This window comes from Rana temporaria, chromosome 13 (genome assembly GCF_905171775.1).
Source record: "Rana temporaria chromosome 13, aRanTem1.1, whole genome shotgun sequence".
In the NCBI taxonomy this organism is placed as follows: domain Eukaryota; kingdom Metazoa; phylum Chordata; class Amphibia; order Anura; family Ranidae; genus Rana; species Rana temporaria.
The window spans coordinates 112787763-112806926 of record NC_053501.1 but is presented as its reverse complement, the minus strand read 5'-3'; the positions used below and the strand labels follow the sequence as shown (position 1 = coordinate 112806926).

The window sequence follows — 19164 nt, the reverse complement described above, 5'->3', positions numbered from 1 at the left end:
TCCTGGGTGGAGCATTTGGTGGACTATATTGTGCTTGACATAATCATTTGTTTGTGAGTATATTTTATGCATTTAAAAAAAAAAGAAATTGTTGCAAAGGTAATGCTGTAGGCCGGTGCACCCTCTGTTCCTTTTCTTTATAGAGTTCCACTTGGGTTTCCCTGACCTGTTGTGAGTGGCAGCACAGCCAATGCCGTGGCTAAACAAGTGGAGACAGATGTTTTCAATCAACCGCACAGTAACTTTTCAACTGCAGGAGTATTGTCTTTCTTTTATGTAGAAATATCTAGCTCTTTATTTAAGATACTGTGTGTGAACAGCTATATTTGTGTTTCAGACCCTCCGGGCAAAGGAAAAACATATGAACAAGGATGCCTTCTCTCACATCTTATTACAAGATATTAAGGATCTGGGAAGAAAAGCTGTGATTGGACTCTGGGAATGTCTCTATAAGCTACAGAAATATTATCCTCATCCTAATTTATTGGCTGTTCTGGGTGAGATCATACAGACAGGTAACAAGGCTTTGTGTATTAAATGACGATTATGAAAATCCTGTGACATAGTGGTGGCAATATGGCTGGAGAGAGGAACAACAGGGGGACAAGAGCATCTAGAACAGTGGAAGACTACGCCGCCGCAACTTAGGCCCCGTACACACGACCGAATATGTCTGCTGAAACTGGTCCGCGGACCAGTTTCAGCAGACATGTTCGGTCGTGTGTACGGCCGACCGGACAGGTTTCCAGCGGACATTTCTCCAGCTTACCGTTTTCCGGCAGACAAATGTTTCTTAGCATGCTAAGAAACATGTCCGCTGGAAGCCTGTCCGTCGGACATGTTCGGTCGTCTGTACAGACTCACCATACATGTCCGATCGGCCGGCATCCCTCGCATGCGTCAAAGTGATTCGACGCATGCGTGGAAGCATTGAACTTCCAGGGCCGCGCACGTCGCCGCGTCATCGTCACGGCGACGGCGCGGCCACGTCACCGCGTATCGTGTACGCGCGGATTTCTGTCTGATGGTGTGTACAACCATCAGACAGAAATCTCCAGGCGGACATGTCCGCTGAAAACGGTCCGGTGGACCGTTTTCAGCGGACAGTCCGTCCGTCTGTACGAGGCCTTTGAGAGGCAAGTGCTGTATTCACAAAGCACTTGCGTCCTAAGTTACGGCGGCGTAACGTAAATGGGCCGGCGTAAGCGCATGTAATTCAAAGTAGGCTGGTAGGGGGCGTGTTGTATTTAAAAGAGGCTTGACCCCATGTAGATGCATGGCCGAACGAACGGCGCATGCGCGCGCATGCTCAGTATCACGTCGTATTTACGCCCAAAGATACGTCGGCTCAATGCCTGTGACGTGAACGTAACTTATGCACAGCCCTATTCGCGTACGACTTACACAAACTACGTTAAAAGATACGCTTGTTCCGATGTCCATACTTTGCATGGGCTGCGCCACCTAGAGACCAGCTTTATCTTTACGCCGGCGTAAGTCTTACGTAAACAGCGTAACTAATTGAGACGGGCATACGTACGTTGGTGAATCGGCGTATCTTGCTCATTTACATATTCAACGCGGAAATCAAGGAAGCGCCACCTAGCGGCCAGCGTAATTATTGCACCCCAAGATACAACGGCGTAGGAGACTTACACCGTTCGTATCTTGGCCAAATCTATGCGTAACTGATTCTATGAATCCGCCGCATAGATACGCCGGCGGCCATTCGGACTTACGACGGCGTACCTGGAGATACGCCGTTGTAAGTCTTTGTGAATCCGGGCCCTTGTGTGTCTTGTGCTAAGCAGAAACACGGATTTCTGTCTTCTCCCAGTCAAAGCACCTCTCCCACAGGGTTAGCAAGCACTCCCAGGGAACACATTTAACCCTTTGATCGCCCCTGTTAACCCCTTCCCTGCCAGTGTCTTTAGCTCAGTGACAGTGCATTTTATTTAGCACTGATCACTGTACAGCAGTGCATCTCAACCTGGGGGTCAAATAATGATTTGCCAGGGGTTACCGAATCCTGGGCTGTTCTTGAAACCTGCACCACCAGCCTTTTTGCGGCCACCCAGCATTGCTCCTCCTGGAGCCCATGCCGCCCACTCAGCCTCTTCGCAGCCGCCCATTCAGTTCACGGCATGGCTGGGGAGCAGAGACTAGAGGTTAGCTGACTGGTGAGGAATGTGAAGTGGGAGGGGCTGAAGGAGACCCTATATCCTGATTTTGGGATAGGTGTCACTGCTACAAGACACCACAAAGTCGGAGACGCAGAGATTAACATGTGTAACATGTGATTATAGTTGCCATTAAAAGTCCCCACTACAGTTCTCAGATCAGCAGAGGACCTTGATCAAGAGCACCTAAGTTGGCTGATCAGAACCCCCCCAACATTGCCGCTCATCCCAACTCCACCCTACCGCCACCAAAGAGTAAGAGAAGGAATAAAAATAGAGAATACATGGGAAAGGAAAAGAGGGGGATGAACAAAGAAAAAGGAAGAGAAATAATAAGAGAAAGAACAAAAAAGACGGCTAGAGAGGGATGAGGGAGAAAAAAAACAAGAAATCAGGATAGAGAGAAATAAAAAGGAAAGAAAGGAGAACAAAGAGAAAAAGTGGTACATCCTAAAATGTACCATAAGGGGTTTTAATACTCTACGAGTGGAAGGGACTCAGGGAGCACTAAATGTTTGGGGGCGTAAATTACTTGTCTTGCCTTAGGTGCTGACAACCCACGCTACGAAAATAATTTTACTGTTAGGGGTCCCCACAACTTGGGAAATTTTATCAAGGGGTCACAGCACTAGAAGGTGGAGAATCACTGCTGTGAAGGCAGTCCCCGAGTTACGAACATCCAAGTTACGAGCGACTCCTACTTATGAACAAAGGTGGCGTTACATCACTGCTGGCCGCTTGCGCACCACACTGGTCCCGAGTACAGACGAAAAACCATCTTGCAGCACCGGACACATCCCACACTGCAGTACTGCATTGCCACAAGAGCCTCAAATAACATGACTGCATGCGCAGAAGCACCTGGGAACATCCTACATCACTGCACAGGCTGGAGTTACACATAGAAATGCACTGTTCCGACTTACAAACAAATTTGACAAAAGAACAAACCTACAGTCCCTAACTTCGTAACCCAGGGACCGCCTGTATTAGTGTCACTGGTCCCCAAAAAGTGTCACTTAGTGTTAGATTTGTCTGCTGCAATGTCGCAGTCCCTCACTAAAAACCGCAGAGGTGATCAAATACCACCAAAAAAAAAGCTCCATTTGTGGGAAATAATGACATAAATATTTATTTGCGCTCCACATGACCGCACAATTGTCAGTTAAAATAGCGCAGTGCCGTATCGCAAAAAAATGGCTTGGTCATGAAGGGAGGTAAAACGTCCGGAGCTGAAGTGGTTTAGACCTCTTGCACAGTACAGCTTTTTTTATGCCTTTTTTTTGTGCCTATGACCACAGGCGCGTAAACAAGAGCCATGCATTCTTCATTAAAAAAAAATAGAAAAATCTGGATTTTTGGTCAGTACCGTATATACTCGAGTATAAGCCAAGTTTTTCAGCACATTTTTTGTGCTTAAAATACCCCCCTCGGCTTATACTCGAGTCACATTTTTGCGCCTGATCTCCCGGACTTTGGGGACCCGGTCCCCTGGACCCCAAACTTGTCACACATGTGCCCCACTCTTCCTCTACAAGTGTGCAAAGTTTGTTGTCCGGGGGACCTACGCCCGGGGAGCACCGATTTTTCAAACCCAGGCACCCCTTCCATAGACTCCCATGTTAAACGGTCATTTCTCCGGTGACTTTGGGGACCCGGTACTGGCCGGTCCTAGGTCCCCTGGACCCGTAACTTGGCACACATGTAGCCCCTTTTTTTCTCTACATGTGTGCAAAGTTTGTTGGGGGACCTACGGCTCCCATGTTAAACGTCAGTCTAGTCATGGACACAGTGAGGCATTGGGCACAGTGAGGCATGCACATGGACACAGTGAGGCAAAGTGAGGCACAGTGAGGCATGCACATGGACACCCTAGGCTCAAGTCAATACATTTTCCCATTTTTTTGTGGTAAAATTAGGTGCCTCGGTTTATATTCGGGTCGGCTTATACTCGAGTATATACGGTAATTTACGCTTCATGCGCACAAATGCTCATTTACATATTGTGCAGAACAAAAACACGAGAATGTTTTTGTGTGTGTGCGTGAAAAATGCGTGCAAATACATACAAAAAAAAGCGGCTGAAAAAGTAGATGCTCAAACAGCAAGAGTGCAAGAGGCCTAATGGTGTTTTTTTATCATGGTACTATGTCAATTTTAAGTTCAGTTTTTTTTCAACAGTTATTTTATCCAGTATAAATATCAAAATTAACATATATATATATATATATATATATATATATATATATATATATATATATATATATATATATATATATATATATATATATGTGTGTGTGTATGTATGTGTGTGTGTGTGTGTATATATATATATATAGCCTGTAAAGTCATCTTTTTTTGGTTTTGCCTCAAATGGAAGTGATCAAGTCTTAGTTTTTATTTATTATTCATTTATTTTCTTATAGGTAAGGGCCTGGTGGATCAGATTCTGCTGGATGAACTTGGACACTCACTGCTCCCAGAGCTGATAGGTAAAGAATATACAGAGAACTATAATTTTATAAATTATCACACATTTTCTATAAAGCCACTGAACATGTAGTCGGGCGTTATGTCTTGTCCATTTTCCCACTCGTGCGTGGTCTTGGGGCTATAGCAGCACAATCAGTTCACAGCAGATGTCAGATTGGAGTACGGGGCTGCTGTGATAGGCCCTGTACCATGTGATTGCTGTAACCAACCACAGCGATCACATTAACAGTTATAAATAATGTCTTTCATTCATGAAGCCATTTTTTACTGTTGTGATCTCTGTGATTGGTCATAGTTATTACATAGTATCACTGCCACACCAACTCCAGTGTCCCTGGTCACCATCTTAAATTTGTTGAAGGTGTCATTATCAAGGGCTAACATCTCTTCCATGCGCATGATGTCATTCACCACGGAGATCCACAAGGACAGGGGTGGGGGTTGGTAGTAGTTTTCCAGAATAGGGGGATAAGCTGCCTGGCGGCTGACAAGAAGAAGCGCAGTAAGGTGCGTTTCTGGGAGGCTATGGAGCCTGGAAGCATGGATAATAAAGCTATCTCTGGGGAGGGAGTCAGAGGCCGATCATATAGACTGCTGTATATGGCAAAGACCTGAGACCAAAGGGGCTTAATGGACTGACAGTCCCACCATATATGGAGTGTGTACATGGTAGTGTGTACATGATAGAGAGCAAATGTCTGGGTGTTTCGGAGAGAGAGCACAACTATTCGTATTCCATTAGGAATCTGTGAATTTAGGAAGAAGAGAAAGGGTCAGAACAAAAGGAGGATATGCGGAGGGCAGTGAGCCAGTTCCCCCGGTCACTGGGCACTACAGGGGCGCCTGAGGTAAGGGTCCACAAATGAGCTTGCTACAGGCCATGTGGGGCAGGAGTAGGGCCCCACTGAGTTGGAACCAACTTGCGGCAGGGCAGGATGGTCAAACAAAAATGTGAGTGGTGAAGGATCTGTGGACAGTAACGAGAGCATTCCTTTTTGTACCATAGATGTAGGGCAGCGGTCGTCAACGGGTTGGTGTCGGAGAGTAAATGTAGATGTTGTCCATAGCCCCAGAGTAGGGCCAGGAGGTCAAGGGTGGACAGGTCTTGTTCCACCATGGTGAATGCTTTGGGGAAGGGGTGAGGAAACCACTCCAGAACCCTAGATAATAGCCCTGCTTTGTGGTATAGCTCAAAGTCGGGGAGGCCTACCCAGCCCTGGATTTTTGGGTATGTGAGCAGTGTGTGACGGATGCGGGACATGCCCTGGTGCCAAATGAAACGTATAGACATTGATCATAGGGAGGTAAAAAACATTTAGGGACGGAGATAGGTACAGTTTGGAACAAGTAAAGTAATTTAGGGAGGGTGTCCATTTTCAATGTATTGATGCGACCAAACCAGGGCAATGGGGAGGAGTTTCAGGCGCCTAGCTCCTTCCGAAGCCGGTTCAATAAAGGGAGATAATTGAGAGCGTAAAGCTCCGATAGGTTGGAGGGAATCGTTATCCCCACATAAGAGATGCCCCTGGGGCTCCACTGGAAGGGGAAGTTAGCCTGTACTCGTGTAAGGGTCGTGTGCGGTAGGGATATATTAAGGGCCTCAGATTTGGACATATTTATTTTAAAGTTACTGAATTCTCCAAACCTGCGGAATTCATGCATCACGGATGGGAGGGGACGTGTGTGGTTGCTGGATGTAAACCAGAAGATCATCCACGTAAAGTGAGAGTTTATGGTTGGAGGAGGGTGGCTGGATCCCCATTATAGATGCGTTTTGTCTGATGGCCTGGGCTAGGTGTTCTATTACCAGGACAAAAAGCAGGGGCGACAGGGGGCAGCCCTACCGGGTACCATTGGAGATCTGAAAGGGTGCGGAGGAGAAGCCATTAACCAGAACAGATGTCGAGGGGCGAGAGTGCCATAACCTTGGTTACAAAGGTAGGGCCAAGGACCATTTGTTCCAAGGAAAGGCATAGAAACTGCAAGTTGACCTGGTCAAAGGCCTTCTCTGCATCAAATGATAGTAGGCATGCCTTCAGGTTGTGGCACTGGATGTAGGATATTAGGTTGATGGTTTTGGTGGTGTTGCCCTTGGCCTTGCGACCAGGGACAAATCCCACCTGGTCTTTATGAACAATTGAGGGTAATAGGGGGGAAAGACGGTTTGCCAAGACCTTTGTGTAGAATTTAACATTGAGGCTGAGGAGCGATATCGGCCGATAGCTACTGCACTGAGAGGGATCTTTGCCATGCTTGGGTATGATTGAGATATTAGCGGCCAGAAGGTTACTGCAAGGTAGGTAGGCATCGTATATAGAATTAAATGCTGTGGACATTAACGGGACGAGGGACTGGGCAAATGATTTATAGAACCTCGGGGAAAACCCGTCAGGACACAGGCATTTACCAGATTTCAAGCCTTTAATAGCGGTGAGGAATTCCGCTATCGTCAGGGGCTTATGCATATCAGTTGCCTGTTCGGTAGCTACGGTATCTGTGGCAGGGCCGTCTTTTAAAAGTAATCCTTCATGTTAGAGAGGTGTGAGTCTCCTACATGGGCCGGTGTGATCAGTGGGGGAAGGTTGTACAGGTTATAGTAATAACGCTGGAAGGCGTCTGAAATACCCCGGGTGTTGCTGATTTTTTGTTGGTTTGTTGGTCAGCTGTACAAATGTGTTGGATGGGTCGACGCGGGGGGCGGGGGTGGAGGACCCTCACCAGCTGTTGCCCACATTTGTTGGCCAGAGTGTAGTGCCGGTTGCATCCCGATCCCTGGCTATCAGGGAGTTAGCATCTAGAAGGCGGAGCAATTCTCTGCACGCGTTAGAGAGGTCTACATATGTAGCTGGGTCATGTTTATGTGCTATCTCAAGTGTATTTATAGTGGACAGTAGTCGGGCGATGTCCGCAGATCGAGCCTTCTTAAGGTGGGAGCCGTGTTGTATGACAATCCCTCTAGGTATGCATTTTAGGGCCTCCCATTTAGTGAGAGGGTTGGTGTCGTCGGATCGATGGTTTTGAATAAAGTCCCGGATCGCCTTTTCAACCTCTGCAACACACGTGGTGCCTTTCAACAGATTGTTGTTCATGTGCCACAAGAACGTTCTACGCGATGTCGGGGGGTGGGCTAGGCTAAGGTTAGCAGGGGCATGGTCGGACCATAGTATGTTGCCTAGGGATGCCTTAAGCGGGATGTCAAACAGGGATTGGAAGACTAAGAAATAGTCAATACGACTATAGGAGTTGTGGGCCACGGAATAACAGCTGTAGTCTCTCTCAAATGGGTGCCTTACTCGCCAGACATCCACCAATTGTGCAGAATGCAGGAGTGATTTTATGTGTGTGAGAGTGGTGTGGGACATGGAGAACTTACCCGAGGAAGTATCCACGGCTGGAGAGAGGACCACATTGAGGTCACCACCTAGAATGAAACAGGGAACGCCAAAAGAGAGAAACTTGTTCAGAACCACGGACAGGAAGCTCCCCTGGTCTTGGTTTGGTCCATATACATTAGCCACTGTGAAGATAGAAGAGTTAGATTTTAATTTAAGAAACAGATACCGGCCTAGGGGGTGAACAAGGGAGTCTAAGACTTCGGGATGGAATGATTTGTGAAAGGCTATGGATACTCCCTTGGACTTCGCCTGCGGGTTTGTGCTGTGATACCATTGGTGTAATGGGGATTATTAAGGGTCGGGATAGACAAGCCCTGAAAATGGGTCTCCTGCAGTAGCAAAATTTTAGTTCTGGCATTGTGGAAATGGTATAAGATCTGACTGCGCTTCTCCGGAGTATTGAAGCCCCTGCAGTTAAAGGAAGATAAGGTTATGTGGTCAAGCAGCATCATGGTATCATTGAGAGGAAATTACATCAATCTAATCTGCATTAGCCCAGTCCAAAAGAAAGTGGGGGGAGAAAAGCAGGGTGTGGGGAGGGGGGAGAAAACAGAGTAGGGAGGGAGAAAGAAATGAGAGCGGTAAGGATGGATGAGAATCAGCTCCAGAGAAAGGGAGAGTAAAGAGTTAGTGCTGTAGGAGACGGAAACCATCACAAGAAACAGAAAAAGGGAAAGAAACAACAGGCCACCAAGTGGCAGAATTGAAGCATTAGGCGAATAGCTGAACATTTCTAAGGTGTAAAAAAGGCTAAGAAAAGTACAGTGCTCACTTAGACACTATCGGTCCTAAGGGGGGTAAGCACACAGAGTTCCTCCCGATCCCTGGGTCCACGGGGGTACAATAACTATTGCTAAACTAAATTTAACTATCAATAAAATACTTTTTGTAACTAAATAAGAACTTTTAGGCACAGATGCACTACATAAGGTGAGCACCCCCCACACATTTTTTGGTGATACACAGGGGAACCTGGGGAACTCTACGGAATAGAGAACATGGATGGGGACAAGCAGGGGGGGCGAACCCCATCAACAAAGGGTGGGGAGGGAATGAAGGGGGAGGATAGGGGAGGGTGGGAGGAGGAAAATAAAGGTTCGGTTATCTGTCTGAATGAGGGAGGAAGGAGAGAAAGAAAAAAAAAATGTCTAATGTAAACTTTATTACATACAATGTAAGAGGCCTCTGTTCCCCAGAAAAAAAGACATATGGTCCTAAAAGAAATTGAAAGATATTCTGCAGAAATATAGCTAGATTCAGATAGGGTGCCGCATCTTTAAGGCGCCTTAAGTCAGAGAGGCAAGTACTGTATTCACAAAGCGCTTGCCTCCTAACTTACGGCGGCGTAGCGTAAATGGGGCCGGCGTAAGCACGCCTAATTCAAATGAGGATGAGGGCGTGTTTTATGGAAATGATTGGTGACCCAACGTGATTGACGTTTTTTACGAACGGCGCATGCGCCGTCCGTGTACATATCCCAGTGTGCATTGCTCCAAAGTACGCCGCAAGGACGTATTGGTTTCGACGTGAACATAAATTACGTCCAGCCCCATTCACGGACGACTTACGCAAACGGCGTAAAATTTTCAAATAGGGAAAAATATTAGCTTTAAGGTGGAAGAAAGAAGAGTTGACCCAGAGGGTCGTTACCTGTTTTTAAGAGGGGCCCTACAAGGGAAAAAATATACGCTAGCAAACATATACTGCCCCAATAAACACCCCTAAAAATATCTTAGGGGGATTCTAAATGCACTAATGGATTTTAAGCAAGGTTATGTAATGCTAGCAGGTGACTTTAATTTTACATTGGAACATCAACTTGATAGTACGTCTGGTGCACAGATGCGAGATTCTAAGCAACTGCAATTATTGAAAAAAAAAATGTTCAACCATCAATTAATAGACCCGTGGAGAATTGCATATCCCAATAAAAGGGACTACCGTATTTTCCGGCGTATAAGACGACTGGGCGTATAAGACGACCTCCTAATTTTCCAGGAAAAATTTTGGTTTTGGGATATACTCACTGTATAAGACTACCCCCTTCTTACTAGTCTTTCTGGAAGCTGAGGGGGAGCCAGAACCGCTGACAGAAACAGGCTTTTTCAAATCTCACTGTGCCATTACATTACATTCCTCACTGTGCCATTACATCACTTGCCCCTCACTGTGCCATCACTTGCCCTTCACTGTGCCATCACTTGCCCCTCTCTGCGCCATCACTTGCCCCCTCTCTGTGCCATCACTTGCCCCCTCTCTGTGCCATCACTTGCCTCCTCTCTGTGCCATCACTTGCTCACTGTGCCATCACTTGCCCCCTCTCTGTGCCATCACTTGCCCCCTCTCTGTGCCATCACTGCAAACGGTGCATTTACTCACTTTTTTTCTGAATAGCAGGCGGTGCGGTGTGGTGACAGTCTCCGTGCTGCGAGCGTCAATGATTTAAAAGACGCACCTTCTCCTCAGACTGTCCTGTGTTAGGCGGAAAACAAATCTTCCCAGCAGCGCCTCTGTTTTGTGTTCCGCCTATCACGGACGTCTTCTCATCTCGTCCGAGGATGAGAAGGCATCTGTGATAGGAGGAACACAGAACAGAGGCGCTGCTGGAAAGATTTGTGTTCCGCCTATCACAGAACACACTGAGAAGGAGCGTCTTTTAAATCATTGACGCTCGCAGCAGCACGGAGACCGTACCCGGCGTATAAGACGACCCCCGACTTTGGATGCATTTTTTTGCATCCAGAAAGTCGTCTTATACGCCGGAAAATACGGTATACACATCATTCATCTGTGCACGACACGTACTCAAGATTAGATTATCTAATGGTAGATCACTGTGTATTGGAATATGTAAATAAAACCTCAATAGATTTTATTTCAATCTCTGACCACGCCCCGGTAATAGTTAGAATACGTTTCAATGATATAGAACAAAGAAAAGGGATGTGGAATTTAAACGAAGATCTGATAGACGATATAGAAGTAAGTGACATAGTAAAAAAATATTTCTTGACAAATAATACACCGGACGTTAGTTCTGCAACAATATGGGAAGCCCATAAGGCATGCATTAGGGGTAAGTTAATCTCTATAGGGGCATTGAAAAAAAAGGCAAGAGAAGCAAACATAAAATATAATAAGGGAGTTACAAGACCTTGAACAAAAACATAAAAACCAAGGAGAAAGTGAAACATATCAGAAAATAGTCATAAAAAGGGCCCAACTTAGAGACTTGATGGAACTCGAAACCAGAAACATATTCAAGAACGTAGCAAAAGAAAGATACAAATGGGGAAATAAACCGGGGAAATATCTTGCTAGATTATCTAAGGAAAAAAAAACATAAACTATATTGAAAAAATAAAAAAACAAGTAGGGCAGATAAAATACAAGATCTCTGAAATTGCTTTGGCCTTTCAGACCTTTTATAGCGCATTGTATTCCATTAGAAAGGGAGAAATTCAGGAGCAGAAAGAAACTAGGAAAATAAAAATTAAGGAATACTTAGAGTAAGTTAATTTACCAAAGCCGTCGCAAGATAATGCCGAACTCCTAGATGACCCAATAACGCAGGGGGAAATCCATAAAGCCATCCAAGAAACATCTGGAGGTAAGAGTCCAGGCCCGGACGGGTTACCGATTAAGTACTATAAAAAATGTAAAGAACTCTTGGTCCCAGAGCTATGCAACTATTTCAATAGATTGGGAGAAAAGGAAGAAATAAGGAAAGAATCTCTCCTTGCCAATATTTCAATTATTCCTAAAACGGGAAAAGATGGTACTCTTTGTTCCAATTATCGTCCAATATCATTATTAAATGCTGACATTAAGGTTTATGCAAAAATATTGGCAACGAGGATAAAGGCATTAATGCCGGACTTAATAAACGCAGATCAGACGGGATTCGTAATAGGGGGATAAGGGAGGGATAATAGTCTAAGAACCCTACTGCTTTTACAGGAGGATGAAAAGAAGAAACCCCCAGTCGCACTCATGTCAATAGATGCTGAAAAAGCTTTTGACAGAGTCGACTGGGGGTTTATGATGGAAACTTTGTGAACTACAGGATTGGGACCTAGATACATGAAATGGGTGGAAAACCTATATAATTACCCGACGGCAAGAGTGAAGGTCAATGGGAGTGTGTCGTCTGAGTTTGAAATGATGAACGGAACCAGACAGGGCTGCCCGCTCTCGCCCCTCCTGTATGTAATATCGTTGGAACCATTACTGGCCAGGATATGGAGCAATCTGGGTATAGGGGGGGTGAGAGTGGGAGAGGAGGAGCACAAGGTTGCGGCATACGCAGACGACATACTCCTATATGTGACCAAGCCTGGACTCTCTCTTCGCAATGTAATGACAGAAATAAAAAAATATGGGGAACTTTCTAATTTTAAAATCAATCCTACAAAAACGGTAACCCTGAATTTGGGAATAGATGCAAAAGAAGAAAAAGACTTACAGAAAGAATTTCCATTTATTTGGGGAAAAAAAACATTAACATACTTAGGAATAAAGATTACACCTAGAGTAGAAAAACTGTACGTGGCTAATTATATTCTATTAGTCAATGAAATAAAACAAGATCTGAAAAATCTAGCAAAGAGACCGATCTCCTGGGTAGGTAGGATCAACGCATTTAAAATGATGATTTTACCGAAAATTATTTACAAGTTCCAAATGCTCCCTATAAGAATTCCACAAAGCTTTTTCAAGATGATAAAAACTATAATCTTGAAATATATTTGGCAGGGTAAAAAGGACAGAGTAAACTATACTATTCTAAGTAAAAAAAAAAAAAACTGGGGGGTTGGCGCTCACAGACATAAAAAGATATTACCAGGCCGTAATTTTAGCAAGGTTAGCTGAATAGACAAACATATACACTAAAAAGAAGTGGGCACAGATGGAAGACACAAAAAGTTTGACACAATTAAATAAGAATGTCTGGATTCCACCTAAATTTAGAAAAAGGGGGAACGGACACACACAACATAACGAAGAATGTATTTAAAATATGGGACACACTATATAGGCGGGAAAAGTGGGAATATAATTCCCCATTAATCCCATTAGCAGGCACAATTTTTTTTCCACCAGGCAACAAGACACGAATGGGAAAGTATTTGGGTACTAAAAGATTAGGGGAAGTGGTTACACAAGGGAAAATAAGGTCAAGAAACGATCTCCAAACACAGGAAGGTGTTCAACATTTTAGTGATTGGGAATACTTTCAATTAAAACATTTTGTGAGCACCTTACCACAGCCGATAAGAGATGATAAAACATTAAACTCAATAGAAAAATTATGCTCCATCGGAAAACCATTAAAACATGGAATTGCGGTACTATATGGGATATTAACAGACTTAGAGACGCAGGGAACACTGACATGCGTAGAAAAGTCGGAATTTTCATTAAGAAATGTTGCCGTCGGAAAAATAGAGAACCAGCTCTCAACCATTTGTTGTCGGAAATTCCAACAGCAAAAGTCTGATGGAGCCTACACACGGTCGGAAAATCTGACCAAAAGCTCACATCGTCATTTGTTGACGGAAATTCTGATCGTGTGTACCTGGCATTAAGGGAGTTTTCTCTCAACAAAAGTTGAGTTACTCTTTAAATTTGTACCGTAATACTCATTTCATTTTAATTAAGATTACATTTATTTATAGTAAATTCCCAAAGAACTATGCTCATAAGTTAAAATTTAGCTTAGACTAAAAATTACATTGTCAATTTCTGCTTTTACTTGAGTTATACAATATTTAAAATCTATTCTTAGATATTCAAGAAAAGCACAAACAACATCTGATGGAGAAGACTGAGACTCTAGTGGAGCATAGACCCCCAGGAACTACCCTGGAACCACAAACATTCCTCATCAATGAGCGTTATGTGAACCTGATTGTAGTCGCCACTGATCAGTTCAGGGAACGTCCCCAGAATGAGCTAATACAGACTGGGGTAAAACATGAAGAATGCTTGAAGGAAACACAAAGTGGACTGGAACACATTTCCCCCAACAAGCTATTCAGATGGAACCACCAATCACATTGTGTACCACACGCAGTAATGGTGAGCGGAGTGCCAGGAATAGGGAAGACCACACTGATGCAGAAGTTTGTCTATGACTGGGTGACCGGAAAACACTACCAGAGATTTGCCTTTCTCTTCTTCTTCAGATTCCGGGACCTTAATAGACTGGGAGAGGTCAGCTTGGAGGAGATGATTCTTCATCAATATCCACATCTGGAGAGTCAGATTGGAAATATTTTACAAGATCCAGAGAGACTTCTGTTTATATTTGATGGCTTAGATAAAAGTATTCACCAAATGGATTTCAGATCAAGTAAACTGTCAAATCCAAAACAGAGATCACATTTCGGTGAGATTGTGGTCAGTTTGGTGAGGCAGAGACTTCTTAAGGGTTGCTCTGTACTGATAACCAGCCGCCCAACCAGACTGGCATCAGTTGATACCGGTGTTTTCCAGAGAATAGTTGAGATCATGGGATTTCTCCATGGAGACCGACTGATCTTCTTTAATAATTTCTTTGGAAATGAGGAATTGTCAGGAAAGGCTTTTCATTATGTGCAGGAGAATGACACACTGTACACTTTCTGTTATATCCCATCATACTGCTGGATCATCTGTACAGTGTTATCAATGTGCTTCAGATTCCAACCAACAATCACTGATCAGCTGATGACATCATTACCCAAAACAGTGACACAACTCTTTGTGACTTTTGTCTCCAACATTCTGGCCAATCACAGCCAGAATAAAGATGGTGGTCACACTGCCCGGGAACTGCTGACCTCTATTGGGTGGATGGCAGAGCATGGAGTCATGAATCACATAATTGTGTTTGATGAGCGTGATCTGGTGTCATTTAATGTGAGAAATGATAATCATCTCTTCTCATCTTTCATGATGGAATCTGGTCAGCCTCCTGATGTGGATTTCACCTTCTTACATCTCACACTTCAGGAGTTTTTTGCTGCTTTAGTCCATTTTATTAATTATAATCCTGACAGATTACAGAAAACACTTGATGATGCTGAATCTTACAAAGACGGCCGTGCTGAAATACTCCTCCGTTTCCTCTGCGGTCTCTCAGACTCTTCTACTAGATCCATGTTAAAGTCTCATGTGGGAGAATTGTCTACTCAGGCTGCCAGACATGTCATCTCCTGGATCCAGAAGAAAATACCAGAACAAACACCTGACAAACCCATGAGAGGCAACAGAGATCTTAATGTATTCTACTATCTCTATGAGAGCAGGAATAAGGCTCTGGTGTCACAATATATTGGATCAAACAAAGTTGACTTTTCTCATGTCCCCCTCAGCCCTCTGGTCTGCTCTGTGCTGTCTTTTATTCTTCAGTCCTGCAGAGAGACAGAAGAAGTAAATATAAGTTCATGTAATATTCAGAGTGAAGGTGTGAGGAAGTTTATACCGGCTCTACACAACATCAAGAGTTTGAGGTAAAGAATAACAATGAATAATCAAATTTCTGTGTTAAATTGAAATGATCATCAAATCCATTAGAGAAATTACTAATTATTTGTGTTACTTGTTTTATGTTATACAAAATGTGTACTTTATGTATTTATTGATAACAGCACAGAATGAACAGATGAGAAAAGGCAACAGAATCCAGTCTATGGGGTGTCTATAACAGACACATTACAGTGACAACATTGTCTCTGCTTTGACCTTACAGTGTTATAAGAGCTCAGCACTGCATGTAACTTCCTTCTTATGTGTGACCCCACCAGGAAATTTTCCATCCATTTACTGATGATCACACTAGGGTGACCACATGTCCTGAATTGCCCGCATTTTGCAGGTCTGTCCCGGGTCCCGGTCACCTTCATTCCAGGACAATACAGTGTCCCGGAATGAAACTGACACAGCCACCCCCCCTCCCCCCCCGGACGATCTGATGCCCCCAAAAAAGGCCATCACATTGCTGCTTTACTCATAGTACTTACCCTGGCTTGGAATGTCTGGAGAGGCACAATCCCCACCCCCTGCTTTTGATTGGAATAAATCATAAATCCCTTGTGTGTCTAATCACTGCAGGGCAGTGTAGAGCCAGTGTTGGAACAAGGTAAAACAGGTTTTGGCCGGCCAGAACAAGTACGGTCAGTGAGTAAAGTGGCGATGTGGCGGCCTTATTTGGGGGCGTGATCAGTGCTTCTGGGTAGAGAAGAATATATAAAATATATAAAATATATATAAAAAAAATCCTCAGTTTAGGCCGATACGTATTCTTCTACCTATTTTTGGTAAAAAAAATCGCAATAAGCGTTTATCGGTTGGTTTGTGCAAAATTTATAGCGTTTACAAAATAGGGGATAGTTTTATTGCATTTTTATAATTTTTTTTTTTTACTACTAATGGCGATTTTTTTCGTGACTGCGACATTATGGCGTACACTTCGGACAATTTTGACACATTTTTGGCACCATTGTAATTTTCACAGCAAAAAATGCATTAAAAATGCATTGTTTACTGTGAAAATGACAATTGCAGTTTGGGAGTTAACCACTAGGGGGCGCTGAAGGGGTTATGTGTGACCTCATGTCTGTTTCTAACTGTAGGGGGGTGTGGCTGTAGGTGTGATGTCATCGATTGTGTTTCCCTATAAAAGGGAACACACGATCGATCACGGCGCCACAGTGAAGAACGGGGAAGCTGTGTTTACACACACCTCTCCCCGTTCTTCAGCTCGCGGGACTCCAGCGGCGATCGGGTCCGCGGGTCCTACGGTCACGGAGCTTCGGACCGGGTCGCGGGTGCGCGCCCACGACCTGTAGCTGGGCACTTAAAGAGAATGTACCTGTACGTGCTTGTGCCCAGCCGTGCCATTCTGTCGACTTAAATGTGCAAGGAGGCGGTCCTTAAGTGGTTAAGCATTATTAAAATCACTGCTCCAGAACAAATGTTTTTTTGACGTTTTTAAAACTTTTTTTGCATTGATACATATCCCCTGGGGAAGGACCCGGGTCCCCAAACAATTTTTATGACAATAACTTGCATATAATGCCGCGTACACACGATCATTTTCCGGGTGGTAAAAAACGACGTTTTTTAAGCCTCTAGAAAAAACGATTTTTTTTTCTACTTCATCATTAAAAAAAAGTTGCCTGCACACGATAGTGAAAAAAAAATGCTCTAGCAAAGCGTGGTGACATACAACACGTACGATGGCACTCAAAAGGGGAAGTTCCATGTGGATGACGCCACCCTTGGGGCTGCTTTTGCTGATTTTGTGTTAGTAAAAGACGATTCGTGCTTTTCCGTCTGTTACAGCGTGATGAATTTGCTGGTAGTTTTACCAGAACGAGCGCTCCTGTGTCATAACTTGCTTCTGAGCATCGTTAAAGCCCACACACGTCTCTGATGGAGACCCTGATACAAGACTGGGGTCTGATGGAGACCCTGATATAAGACTGGGCTCTGATGGAGACCCTGATATAAGACTGGACTCTGATGGAGACCCTGATACAAGACTGGGGTCTGATGGAGACCCTGATATAAGACTGAGCTCTGATGGAGACCCTGATTAAAGACTGGGCTCTGATGGAGACCCTGATATAAGACTGGGCTCTGATGGAGACCCTGATATAAGACTGGACTCTGATGGGGGTCACTAATGTAAAGGGAAGCTCTGATGAGATTCTGATGTAAGGGGGACTCCAATGGGGACCATGATGTAAGAGTGGAATCTCATGGGGATACAGATGTAAGGGGGTACTTTGCTTTGTTTTACTAAAGTTATTTTAAATTGTTCCTGAATAATATTATGTTGAATACAAAAAGATCCATATAAAACCTAATTATTTATTTAACTTGTATTCATTATTTTTTTTTCAGCCTATGAATACTTGTAAAATATACAATAAGATGTAGCCCTCGTACTGAAGTGTTGGGAGACCTCTGATTTAGAGGGTTACATTCACTTCCAGAAGAGAAATTTATTTTCCTCTGGTAACATTCTTCTCTTCGTCTACAGATTGGATAGAAATCACCTGACAGATAGTTCCTGCCCACACCTGGCATCTGTAATAAGAAATAACCAGACACTGAGGAGACTGGACCTGTCTGTGAACAATCTGGAGGGTCCTCATTTCAGGGATCTGATGGAAGCTCTGCCAACAAGCCGGATAGAGGAATTACAGTGAGTATAACAGGACTGACTGAGACAATAATATTCTGGGACAATTTTAAAGCAGTATTAAACCCAAAAGCAAACATTTATTATATTGCAGCTTACCAATTCTTAGATGTGATGGCTGCAATAGTTTTCTTTTTTAGGAATTATTTCCTTTATTTTCATCTGATGATCCAGCCAGTAAAGGCGTGTAGCACTGTCCCCCTGGGGCTTGCTGAGTGTTGACTTCATAGGCCTCTCCCTGGTTACCTGCAGCTGGTTGCTAAGTGTTTCTGCTTGGTTGCCAGGGGGTTTCCACTTGTCCCACCCTTACTCTCAATTGCTCGTTACTCAGTGACCAGTCCAGGGTATTTTGTATTTTATTTTGGAACTTGGATGGGAGAAGGGGTTAGTGGGATACTCCAACTGGAACTATTTACAATGGATAAGGACAATTCTCACTTGGCCTCACCGGATTATTTGTAGAAGCAGTCACATTGCTTTAACCATACAGCCACATGTATGGGGGACTTAAGTCCTCTTGATTTCACTAGCAGCAGACTTGATACACTAGATTCTCTTCAGGATATTCTCTAGCAACCCCTTACTGACACCCATCCACTGGTACCAAAGAGACAGATCTGTACTCACAGTAGGCAGAATCAGATCCTCGCTGGTGTCTACCTTTCAGTCAGCTCTGCAGGACCTCTGGGCTCAGCTTCTCTCTGACTCTAGGCCCCTGGGTTGACCACCCAGGACCGCACAACAGCCTCCACGGAGGAGAGGGCAGCCGCCCCTCTTTCTCCCGGACTCTGCTCCCCCGACTCCACTAACTCTGAGCACATGTACCCTGGGCTTTTATACAGTATCCCAACATGAAATGCAGCACTTTTCCTCTGCCAATAGCCGGAACTGTAACAAAGCT

At 44.2% G+C, this 19164-nt stretch overlaps 2 protein-coding genes across 2 annotated transcripts in view; both read left to right on the top strand.

Annotated features, from left to right (window-relative positions):
• LOC120920164 (NACHT, LRR and PYD domains-containing protein 3-like) overlaps window positions 1-15568 on the top strand; it is a 29607-nt gene extending 14039 nt beyond the window's left edge. Inside the window, exons 4-6 of the mRNA XM_040332089.1 lie at window positions 338-515; window positions 4607-4672; window positions 13857-15568. Of these exons, the coding sequence (XP_040188023.1) occupies window positions 338-515; window positions 4607-4672; window positions 13857-15568 (1956 nt within the window). The remainder of the gene's footprint in view (window positions 1-337; window positions 516-4606; window positions 4673-13856) is intronic.
• The window catches only part of LOC120920162 (NACHT, LRR and PYD domains-containing protein 12-like), a 487778-nt gene that overhangs the window by 436898 nt on the left and 31716 nt on the right, over window positions 1-19164 (top strand). The window contains exon 15 of the mRNA XM_040332082.1: window positions 18102-18266. Coding sequence (XP_040188016.1) covers window positions 18102-18266 — 165 coding nt within the window. The remainder of the gene's footprint in view (window positions 1-18101; window positions 18267-19164) is intronic.